Genomic DNA, 12,765 nt, shown 5'->3' on the forward strand with positions numbered 1-12,765 from the left:
TACCTCCTCACACTGAAAGAATATTTTCATAAGGGAGCATCAGTAAGCCACACAAACACACACCCTAAAAGCTTTCTACTGGAGATTTGTGGGTGGGTGCGTCATTTGAGAGCAGTGATTTGACTCAGGGCTGCTTAAGCATTCCATGTCACTATCCCAGTACATTGTGCACAAATTAGCACAAGTGCACAGCTGAGCTCTAACAGAGAGTGACAGCCTGCTCAGAGACACTGCTTCATGTTCACACTGTTTTTTAGAGACGTATATTGGCCACACAGTTATATATAAATAAATTAATTAATGAAAAGCCATTCCTTGATAAATGGAGCCCTTGGTTCCTCTTTTCACACTACAAAATAACCACATGAAATGATACGATGTCAAGCCAATAATTACACAATCATAAATTTCACTTCCTTTTTAGTTATTGCTTTCCAAAAAAGTATCACGCACACCTTAAAGAGACTAATTCAATACATTTTTAATCATTAAAATGCTTATTAAAGCCCACCAGTCCCACTTAATGGAACTTCTATATACTCTTTATTGTTGAACCAGTGGTCTATCGTTATCTTGCTAATAAGCCCCAGGTCACTTCAGGGCCAGGCACCTTTCTGTGTGTGTGTGTGTGTGTGTGTGTGTGTGTGTGTGTGTGTGTGTGTGTGGTGTCAATCTGGGGCGTCACTCCTCCGGGGTAGTTCTCTGCTCACCTCTTCTTAGCCGGGACGTCTTCCCAGCCCTCGCTGCCCCCGTCGGTGCTCTGAGAGCGCGAGTCGTCCTCCTTGCGTGCCCCTTTGGATCCAGAGCTGCTGAGCGGGATGCCCGACAGCGAGCCTGTGTGTGGACACGAGCAGTTAGATTAATCACAGCACTGCCACATCCGCAGTTAAGGAAGCTGCGCGTACGTAGTTCCTGTTTTCTGAACCATTATTCATGCTCTCATACTAACGTCAAATCATATTGTTTTGTAATTCAAAACTGAAGCTTCTAAAATCTGTCGCAATTATTTCCTGTAATTCAATTCCTGTAATTGGTCAGGCCAATAAAGAATGAAGTGGGAAAGAGAGAGAGAGAGAGAGAGAGAACGAGTGAGCGTGTGAGAAGGCAGGACAGACTGAGGCAACCAGTCTAACCAACACAGGGAAAAGCCCAGATAACCAAACGATTAGGTTTTGGGGGGTACACAGTGCGTGCACAAGAGAGAGTCTGAGTGCGTGAGTACATGCACGTGAGTGAATGAGTGAGTGAGTGAAGCAGGCAGCAGTTGTGATGGTTGCTACAAGTAGCAGGTTTGATGGAGAAGCTGTTTACACAGATGAAAGGCAAAAGGACTAGAAAGGGAAACAAGTCCAGACAACCAGCTGTTAGGGAAGAGAGCAAAACCAGTGCGTCAGACCGGCCTCACACATACCCTGCCTCACTGCGGTAGGGTTGACACACACACACACACACACACACACACACACACACACACACACACACACCACTGTGGACCAGTGATACAGCACGCAGCAGGTCCCACTTGATGTGCAATGACTAGTTACATGGCTAAGATTAAACGGTCTCCGTGCAAGAGGAACGCCTGGACTTACACCCACTTCATTAGGGCTGTCAACGCTCATTTCATTTCAATAATAAATATTTTATTTCAGATCTTGTTGATTTTCAGTCAGTAATGAACAGCTGGATATGCCAGTTTAATGAGATATGAGGCTCCACATTATGGAGCATGTTTGGGTATTGCGTCATAACCATTTTTAATCCAATCATGTTTTAGCAGCAATGTAACTATCATTCACCATCTCTTAGTCAGCCCAAACACTTCCTCTAGTGTTTCCTTCTTAAAGACACATTGATTTAAAAATGAAAATGTGTATGTGTATGTGAGAGAGACAGAGAGAGAGCAAGAGAATGTGAAATCCCATTTAGCTCTTTATCAAAACATGCAAAAAGTTGCAAAATACTGGTGTTTTTCTACAGACCACCATGACTGGGCTTCAAAAGAGTGGAGAGAGATTGAAAAGAGCAGTCCACGGACAAAACACTCTAGTTGAGGATGTGCTCAAGCAGGACCATTAACAACTACAGAGGACGACACAGAAAAACAGAAAGGAACAAACAACTGCTCTGACCTCAAAAAGGAACCACATAAGTAAAAAGGCAAAACAGAGGATGCAAGCCGCCAACCCCCAAGCCCCAAGCTCTGCGCATCACACAGGCCACGTGCTCATCATGTGCTGTTCTCACGTGACCTGGAAGAAAGCCCGCACACGACAGATGAGCTCTGCCCGAGACAACGGTAATATTTAATTATTAAATGAGCAAACCCACAGTCCTACATCTTGCACCCCAGGGGTGAGAACCAGCAGCAGCGGAGCACTCAGACATGTGGAGAGTCCACATTCCTCCTCCCGCACACGCCACACATGGCCTCTGTGTGCACAATAAACCTGGCAAATACGGTGAAAGGCTTCGCATTTTCTACAGAAAGACGCTAAATATTCATGCTGGTGTTGGTGCTTTTAATGAAACTGTAACAGTGCAGAGGGTCTCACACATGACAGACCCTCTCTCTCTGATTTAACACGAACTCAACTCGTGAACCCCAGCCTGCCGAGCTCTGGATCGATGGTAATGCGGGAAGTCTGACTAGATGTGCCTCTACGCACAAAGTTTTCACTTCTGCCGAAAAAGAAGGATCATTTGGCTGCCTCTGCATGTGTATGTGAGTGTGCATGAGTACATGCTTTTCTAAGCTTGCCACTGAGCACTGAGGTACAGGTTATGTAGATTGAGGCCATTCAGCCAAAACAGTGCATCCCTTCACCCCTTCACCCCCTGAGTACAGAGTTTCTGCTGAGAGTCCACTCTACATTTACAGAAAAGGGTCAAAAGACAGACAAAAAGAATACACAGTGAAGTAAAAGATGGAGAGAGTATATGGAAAAGTGAAAGAAAAAATACAAGAGAGAAAACTGAGCAAATGTGTAAGGGGAACACTAAGGGCCATACTGTCACTGTTAGTGAGTCAGAGAAGAGCTGACAGGTATGGTGAGACACACACACACACACACACACACACACACACACACAGAGGATAGAGTAGACAGGAGGGCAAGCAGAGACAGAGATTGCAGGTTGGCTACCGGAGCCATAAATGAGGAATGACAGGTCAGTACAGATCTCACTCCACAACACACACACACACACACACACACGTGCCTGTTCGCCAGTGCTTACACAACCTGCCACAGACACCCCCCCCCCCCCCCGCCCAACACACAGCACAGAATGCTGGGAGGACACCACAACTAAACAGTGTTATTATATCTGACCATCTTGACCCACAGGAGGAAATAAGATCTGACCCAGATCATCTCCTTGTGTAGCCCTGTCTACATGCTTATAGGAGTGTGTGTGTGAGAGAGAGAGAGAGAGAGAGAGAGAGAGACTACATGGCAGGTTGTGTAGACAGGTAACGGACAGGCCTAAAAAAAAAAAAAGGATTTACAGTAGCCAACAGCAGTGTAACAGCCAGCATAAGCTAACCGTGTGTGGCCACACAGCAAACGTAGGAGGAAGAAGAGTGTGGGGTCAACCACATGACGCTCTTTATATAGAGTCCATGGTTGTCTTACTGTCCCTCTCTGTCGGTCTGGATTCAGAGTGAAGTCCATTTCTCAAATAACTGTGACTGTACTTTCGTGTGGACCTCACTGAACTCTCCACGCACTCCAGCACATGGTGAGCTAGGAGGGTAAGAGGTGTGTGAGGAATGCAACAGGAGTGTGAGAGATGAAGGTCACAGAACAAGGCATGAGAGAGGAGAGTGAGAGGAGAATGATAATGTGCTGAAGGCTGAAATTCTCACCTCTGGTGAGTCCATTGCCGAGGCCGTCACACAGCTGCCGTTTCTGGGCGCTCTTAAACTCTTTCAGCGAGAGGTAGAGAACCTTCCGCACCACTCGCTCCTCCGACCACGGGATTCCATCACTGTCGTCCTACATAAACAAACAAACAAACAAACAAACAAACAAACAAAACTGTCAGCAAACACTCCGAGCAGACAATCCAAACAAAGATGTACTAGATGCATTACATAAGATACATCAAAAGGCAGCAAACGCATGAGTGCGTCTCCTTTGGACATCAAACATGATGACATCACTGCAGGTGAGTCTCTCCCTCTAGATCTGGCTTCTACATGGTTTTATTTATTCATTTCATCTCATCTCATTTTATTTTAAAAAGTTACTCACTACCATAGACTGTCGTTCTCCTCAAAACAGAACTTTGTTCCACACAAAAAATACACCTCTTCAATGTGGGATGTCTCCAACTGGTCAGGTATTAATAGACAATATGCAAGGACTAGAATTGTAATTAAGATCTAATCAATATAGGCTTAAACTTCAAAAGGTTAGTGTTATGTCTGGCTCATGCTTAAACCACTTCAGTGCAGTGCGAAACAGAGAACCAAAATAAAAGTTTTAAGCAGAGCCAACATGTCACTGAGAGGCTAAGAGAAGTAAGTGCAGGAATCCCCACCACCCCCAGACAGTGAGCACGCACTTCCTGAAGTCAAACCAGCAGGGAACAGGATCTTATGATTCATAAAGATTTAATGTCACAGTTAAAAAGACTTTAATAAATTATTTACAAGGCTTTAAACCTTTGGGGGAAAAAGTGAAACCAAATGTTTTCTGCCCCCAATTAAGTGTCACAGTGATTGTACCAGCATTAAACTAAAGACTTCTTAGTAGGCTGGCTAACTTCAATAAACAGAATATAATCTCTGCAGTGTTCTCGTTTTCTCTCTCTCCCTCTCTCTCAGACACACAGACACACACTTTCCAGTAAAAGCTGTGAATGACCTTTCCATTGATTTTAGCATTAACAGAAACAGCCAAGCATTAAAATGGTGGACTGCCCTAAAGGGACTAACCCAGAGACTAACCCTGTCTCAGGCAGTAAGATATCTTAGGTAGGCTAATCAAGCAACGAGTGATCCATTAAGACATAACTATACACTCTGGCCTCAGTCATAAAACCTAAACGACCTTGACAGCGGGGAAGGGGGGGGATTGTGTCACTTCTGATGGGTTAAAGGTTTCTAACAGAGAGGAAATAATGATTATGTGGGATCTTATCAGTTCAGTAAGCAGATAAGAACAGTAAAATCTACTTAAGAGCATCACACACACAACCCACTCCAAAATGAGCATTCGGCCCAGTCAGTGGACACGGGAGAGCATAGGAAAGTCAGACGTGAGAGAGAGAGAGAGAGAGAGAGAGAGAGAGAGAGAGAGAGCGCGAGAGAGAGAGAGAGAGAGAGAGAAATAAAACTTTAGCCACATTTCTAAATGTGGAAGAGCCTAGAGAGAGAACTAAGGATTGTAATGAGGTTTCCAATCTCATCAGCACACATCACCTAACACAGAGACAACACTGTCAGAGATTCTAGAGCAGCAGTGTTGAGCTACTGTTACTGAGATCCGAGAGAGAGCAGACCCATCTCTGAAACCCAGGCTGGCTTTGCAGCACATGTAAAAGGATAGAAAAGGAGCGTGCTGTGTAGAGTGTGCTATGACAGTTTAGTCACTAGACAAATGCAGAGACGGGTGAAACGTCTCCATCACACACACACACACAGTTTTTCCACCACACATGGGTGCAGCGTTCATCACTGGAGACTCACCGGAGAAAGGCCTGACAAATGCAATGAAAATAAACCAATTAAATAAGCAGGTGCCATTTCCCCATGCAGGAAACAGAATCATTTTCCTATGGGGAAATAAAAGGGAGAGGTTGAGGGAAACAAAAGGTGTGTGTGTGTGTGTACCAACACTGACAGGTGAGTTTCATATCTCCCAGCAGACACGCGCACACACATGCACAGCACTACGCATCAATGCTCTGCAGCACCTGACAGAAGCTGATTGGGTGTGTGAAGTGTGAAACCATGTGCGTGCACACGCACACATGCGCACACACAAATTTCTCACACAATGGAAACACTGGGCAAATTTGACATCAACGCAAACTGGCAGCTTTTGTAAGGCCTGCGTTATTGCTCTAATGCAAGATGGCATCATGCTTCAGCTGGGGACACTCAATTATTTGCATCTTTAAACTTTCCTTGTGTTGTTGGTTTCATTCCTGTGTGTTTGTGTTTCTGTGCGGGCATACACTGTGAGTGTTTTTGTTCCGGCGCGTGTGCACGCGTGTGTAAACAGGCTGAGAGATGGTCCGAAGTCCTCGAAAGCGTGATGCCGTCACAGGATCCCGAGAGCACAACAGTGCAGGCTGGCAGGTACAGATCACTCCCTCCCTGCAGTCTGGCACCAGGCCAGCAACTATCTGAATAGAGCATTACTGTTCTGTGCGCCAGCACGCACGCAACACTGCACAGAACAGCTCTGCTCTGAACGCGGAGGGCCTACCAGGAATCTGCTTGAAAGTTTGCGCTGCCGCTCTCCTGCTTATCTGCCCGCCTTCACCCTGGCAAGCTGCCAGTTTTACTTTCACTCAAGAAGCATTGCTGAGCTGGGACTGAACATGCTTAATGCAGTTTCCCCATTCTGCCCATTATACAGCAGCAGCAGAAAAACTCACTAAAGGTAACGGCCTCTAACTGTTACACATTAAGGCCAAGCTCCATAAGCTGCACGGAGGTACTCCACGTCTCAGATGGGACAGGCTGTAGGTGTACTGCGCACCCCAGAACCTTCACACAGCAGTTCACTCCCTGCGGAAGAGGAGACGTTCTAGCTGTTGGCGGGGGGGGGGGGGGGGGGGTATCCAACTGGCAGGGGACACACACACCCACCCACCCACCCACCCCCACACACACACACAGGTAAACAGCTGCAAATGCAAAAAGATGCTACATGAAGGTCTAGACACTATTTGATTTCAACCCAGCACACGTCACATGTATCACAAATAGAAATAGACCAGAAAGCAGGTGTTTGGGTTTATAGAAGCTTGGGTGAAGATGTCGCAGGGACGACACACCCACCAGAGTGGTCTCATTTATTATGGATTTTATACAATGTGAATCCACAGGCTACTGTAGACTAGTGTTTACAGATTTAAGCACACACACACACACACACACACACACTGTCCTTTTCCTGGTAATAAAAACATCTCAGTTCCAAAAGCGTCTGCATTTCCTATCTGAAGCCTAGGCCCCGAGCAGCCTGTTTGTGCAGCAAACCCACAGGGACGTCCTGTAGATTCTGTACACACGTTACCCAAGCATGGACTTCCTGTTTAACTGGGTTTCGCGGCATGTAAGCAAACCAACAAACAACTTCAATTACATTCAGTTAAGGGTATTGAATAAAATTCCAAATACAAACCAGCACACGGACACATGTTTGATGAATATTGGTAAAATCTGTAATCCTCAAAGGGCAATGCTGGATGTGTGTCTGTGCTCACAATTTACTGAGGGGGGAAAAAAAAAACAGGTTAAATGACTCATCCACCTTAAGTGAAGTAGAGGACTTTTAGACAGAAGCCCACTAGAGATGCTGGGTGAGCCAATCATGTCCAAACTGGAAGATAACCAGGTAGAGGGAAAAATGTTTTTAAAAAAACAAAAACAAAAACCAAACACCCAACACCCTGTATGTGCACATGAAATCCCAACTTCCTTTTTCACACGTGAATAGGCAAATTTCAGCAGGTCCAGTGCAAGGAGGGGACTCACCCCAGCATGAAAAGATCACTCTGGTTTTAGAACTAAACGCAGACTCACATGACTGGACTAAATATAGCACTTCTGCTTACTGCTGGCTTTTCCACAGCAGGCAACATGGGCACTGTGCCAAATGAAATTTGTAAAAACAAGGCACATTGCAAGAAAAAGAAGGGAAAGCGACAGGGATAAGGAGAGAGAGAAAGAATTTATAAAGAGTAACAGTGACTGTTCCCCTTTTGCCACATGTGCGTTCCAGATGTGAAGAAACCTTTTTCTCTCTCTCTCTCTCACACACACACACACCTCAAGAAGACCAAGAGCCTAAATAAGCACTGGTTCCAACATCATAGCCATGAAAAGCTTTGAAATTGTTAAGCCATTTTAAATCTTTCTCCTCTAATCCTGAAGTGCAAAAGTGCCCCTCTCTCTCACACACTGACACACAAAGCAAGAGAGAGAGGACCACACAGCAACACAGCTCACCCTCCTCCCCCCACACCAGAGCGTGCACACACACACAGTGCTCCCAGCCGCGTTCCTATAGACCCGGGACGCAGCTCGGAGAAGGATGTCGGAAAGACAACGGTGCCAAGCCAGATTAGCAGCAACACAACAGGATCCGAGAGCTCTGCAGAAACAATGCTGGAGCTGAACTTGAGTACGCTCTTGATCTCCATGAAGCTGATCTGATGTGACCTGGGATTTTAGGGGGCTACTTAGAGCTTTGGACTTTACAGTCATCAAAGAGTAATAGAGTAATGCCTGCGTGATCCGAGCACAAAGGGAAGAGTGCGCCGCTCTGATCAAAAACACAAAACATGGAAACTTCCAGAATGGGGGATAAATGGGTATGTGGAACAGCCACATATCACCCTGACCTCGCTGCAGAGGAACGTGTAGACATGCACACACGCACACACACACACACACACACACTGTTCACCAACACAGTGGTAACTCACTCTTCAGAAAGGAGGGCCAAGCATGTGCTCCTGACTTGGGTATGTAAACCTCTCTTCTTCACCTCCGACCCCAGCCACTACACCCTACCAAGGCGGAAGCACTGGCGTGTTTCCGGCCCAGGACAATGGTTCTCCTGAGGCACATCACATGAGCACAGGGTCAGGACTAGGCAGAGCCCGGCTTCCCCAGGGCCTGAAACATTGCCCTGAGTGATGGCTGGTCCTCGAAAGCATAAACCCAGCCAGTGTGCTGGCTTCTGTCAGCCTTCATCCTGAGCGCTGTTTGGACTCTCATTAAGACTCACAGTAGCTTCTTAAAACACGAATCAATCAATCAGCTAGCCCCAGTGCAACTGCTAAATGGAAAACCCACTAATCTTGCAGGTCCTCTTTCACTCCCAAGTCTCTTCTTTTCCTCCTTCTCTCTCTCCCCCCTCTTCTCCATCTGTCTTTTTCTGTCTTTCTAGGTAGACTTCAATGCAGGTTTTCTGGTCAGGGCTTATACATGATGTGAAAAGCTGCTGCCGCATTAGGACAAACCCCAAGCCCAAACTAAATTTGCCAATTTCCTGCACAGCCAGGCTTCAACCCACAACAGCAGGAGAGCTCAGGACTGTTATGAGCTCTCCTGAACTGAAACAGTGTCACATGAATTCCTGACTTACAAACACTCCCGCAAAAACAAACCACATAACTACATAAAGGCATACATAAACAGTCTCCCTCTCCATACCCCATGAATGCACTAAACTGCAACGACATTAATTAAGTGGAGGCTAGAGGTCAGTGACACACTAGTCCCTGCTGTTCAACAAAGAGAACAAGACTGTCAAGGGACAGCGTGATGCAACACTTCAGGACTGAGCATGCTCGCACACACTGGTGTGGTATACCAGATCAGAGCTGGCGGTATGAGGACACACACACACACACACACACACACACACACACACACACACACAGGTATTCTTCAACTGCATGAGACAACAAGCAACATATGACCGCAGCTTCTGTGTGTGTGTGTGTGTGTACACACCTATCAATGGGACAGATCGTTTGGGCCACTCTTTGTAGTTTGCATCAGGGAGACTAAACGCTCTTTAACGTCTCTGCCTGGCGACCTGTCTGCTTTCATCGCCTACATGACTTCATTTACACAATCTCACCCTCAACCAACTCTCTGGAACAAAGGTTGCACGAGTTGGTTAAGCGATGCAACGCGCAAATGTACGAAAACGCACCACCCCCACGCACTCAGTATATGCAGATGTGAAACAAACTCAGACAAGGATGTCCACCCTACGTGAAAACATGCTATTGACGGAGGGGGTCGAAGACAGACAGAAGACAGTTCAGTTAAGGCCTTCACTAATAATCTCATCTAAATAGAAGGAACAAGATCTCTGTCCCTCAAAGGTAATCTAAAATACATGAGAAATAAATCCACATACGACCTCCTGACACTTCTCCAGTTTTCCAGTTAACGGCTCGGCTAATCGGTTAAAGCGGGATTAAGACGCAAAGCTCCGGTTTAACGAACGTCAATTCAGGCACCGACGTGGACGGCAAGAGCACGGTTGCTCACCGCGTGCTCGCCCGATGCCCACGCGCTGTGCTAAACCGGACCCGAACCGCGCGCTATTGATCAATCACGGCGTACAGGAACTAGCAAATGTTTGTACTCATAACAGCGTTAAAAGGCGGAGAAAAAAGCGCGAGTGGTCGTCGAGTTCAGGCCCGTCACGTGACAGTAGCCTAATAATGACTAATCCATGTACGCATAAAAGTGCAAAGCAAATAAATTAGTTTTAGTACAGCATATAAAAAAAAATAAATAGCGCTACACTGCTGCATTAAACAGAAAGAGGTTCTCATTTTAGGTTCAGTGTGAGCAAAGCTGTGACTTGATAAGTGTGCAGTGTTTGTTTGTACAGTAAAACAAACGTGAGCTGTAGGAATGAGAGTGTAGTCAAAGCCAGGACCTCAAACACCCTCATCACAATCACATCGTCCAATGTGTACACACAGAGTTGAGTCACTTCTGACACTGACACACACACACACACACACACACACACACACACACACACACACACACTCTGCAGGGGCAGAAGTGGAGTTAACGTGGTAGACAGAGGGCTTTGTGAGCCTACTGCAGAACAGCAGCCGCACAGACCAGAGTGGGATGTAGGATGGCAGCTCCCAGCCCTGGTGTTGACCCAATGGCTCTCCTGGCATGGATGGATGTCCTACACAAGTACAACTGTCCCCCACAAGGCACGGCAATGTGTTACATGGGTTTCACTCACTCACACACACACACCTCAGTTCTCAGGTTATATGTCCCTTGTGTAATGGGCCGAAGTTAGAGTGACTGCCAGGACCTGTCAACTGGAGAAAGGTCAGAAAGGGAGTGTGCATGGGGACATATGTATGCATTCATGCGCGCGCGCGCGCACACACGCAGAATGCATGTGTGCAGACAAACAGCACAGGAAGCTCCACAGCTGACAGACAGACCAAGACTTTATTGATCACTGAGGGAAAGCGTTTTCCCTCCAAACAAGGCACATTAGTCTCAGTTTTTCTTGTCTGGTCCCATGTGTGGTACAGTTGCACTCTCAGGTACCTTGAGCTCCCAGTCACCTCCTTCTAAAGTTCCTCTAAAGTCCACCACCATCTCCTCAGTCTTGGCCATACTGCACCTTGTTCTGCCCACATCCCTCAACGAATCTACCAACCACTGACATGCTCAACAACAGCAGACTCAGAAGAAATCTTCTGCAGATGGCCAGTCTTTGATCTGACGACTGGAAGTCAGGTAGCACGTAATCTGGGTGGCGATGTACGCCTCTGAACCCTGCTCCGCTCACCACCCCTCTCAAACCAGATTGACAAACTGAACCTTTATTTCCTGGCAAAACATGCTCCTGAAGTTGCAGGCTATCTATGAAATCAATAGCTGCTGCCCAGGACTTGGGACTTTGTAATGGCAAAGGAATTTGATGGCATGGCTCCAGCCAGAGAGAGTTGCAATTCATCTGATTGTTCTCGCAGGCTGGAGCACGCCAGCATGCCTTCTAAAACCAACAAACTTTACGCCTTTTCTACATAGAAGGCCATGTCAGGGGACTACTACTTAGGAGAAGGAAGGAGTAAATGAAGAATTCCAGTGTGCACCGGGATCCAAAAGGTGGAGTAGTCTACATTCTGCATTACAGCTCACTCTCAGATGTGTCCAGCGGAGAGGGTCGTAGATGTATGCGTGAACGGGGGGGGGTACGCTCAGCATCAGAGCAGAAGACATCGCACACGCACCGTGGCCGTGCTCCGCCTGTGGCCAGAGGACTTGAGAGAATGTTAACAGCCAGCAGTGTGCCAACACACCCATATGCTATTTTAATGGAAGGGGAAATAGAAGCCTGTGTCTCTCACCAAATGCTCAGTGAGGTCTTAATTTGGGATTCAGGAGTGGGGGGGGGGGGTTACAGGGCGAGAGAGGGACAGAGCGTACTATAACAGCAGGGAGTGAGTACTGTACTGTCAGGGTGCATTTAGGATAGGAGAATGTAAAGTGTATTTAAAAGGCTCCGGCGGTTCACACGCACGCACGCTCACTCTTCACCCTCAGCCCAGCCTGTGAAATGTGACGCAGCAGATGAGGTAAATCAATCCGGCATTGCTCTTCACTGAGATGACTTGTTGGAGACTAGCATGGCTGGCTTGGCCCATCCGGCTCTCGGGGGAGCGTGGAGCAGATCACCAGCCCTCAGGCCCCCTACCTCAGACATGAAGACACACCGGCAGATGCACACAAACACGCGCAAACATGCTCTCTATGCTGTCACCAACATACACGGATAAGTATGAGCTAGTCTACTTCTGCACTAGTGAGAAGTCACTTTCTTACACTCAAGGGAGACCAAGGAGTAGGCTCTACCTCACAGAACAAACCGGGCATCACTCCTAATAGCCAGAGACCCTAGTCAGATCTTTAGTGTCCATTTACAAGCCCTTTGCAGAAGAAAATAGAAACACAGGTTGTTGTAACATAACCAACACAACAAGTAGTGTTTCAGTACAAAATAAAGC

The 12,765-nt window shown here is 46.8% G+C and overlaps 1 protein-coding gene across 2 annotated transcripts in view; it reads right to left on the bottom strand.

The window, feature by feature from the left end:
- jarid2b (jumonji, AT rich interactive domain 2b) overlaps positions 1–12,765 on the bottom strand; it is an 85,297-nt gene that overhangs the window by 46,226 nt on the left and 26,306 nt on the right. For both annotated transcript variants that reach the window (XM_035528955.1, XM_035528956.1), the window contains exons 2-3: positions 3,872–4,001; positions 711–834 (exon numbers count right to left, since the gene is read on the bottom strand). In XM_035528955.1, coding sequence (XP_035384848.1) covers positions 711–834; positions 3,872–4,001 — 254 coding nt within the window. The remainder of the gene's footprint in view (positions 1–710; positions 835–3,871; positions 4,002–12,765) is intronic.

The sequence above is a fragment of the Electrophorus electricus genome, chromosome 8 (genome assembly GCF_013358815.1).
Source record: "Electrophorus electricus isolate fEleEle1 chromosome 8, fEleEle1.pri, whole genome shotgun sequence".
In the NCBI taxonomy this organism is placed as follows: domain Eukaryota; kingdom Metazoa; phylum Chordata; class Actinopteri; order Gymnotiformes; family Gymnotidae; genus Electrophorus; species Electrophorus electricus.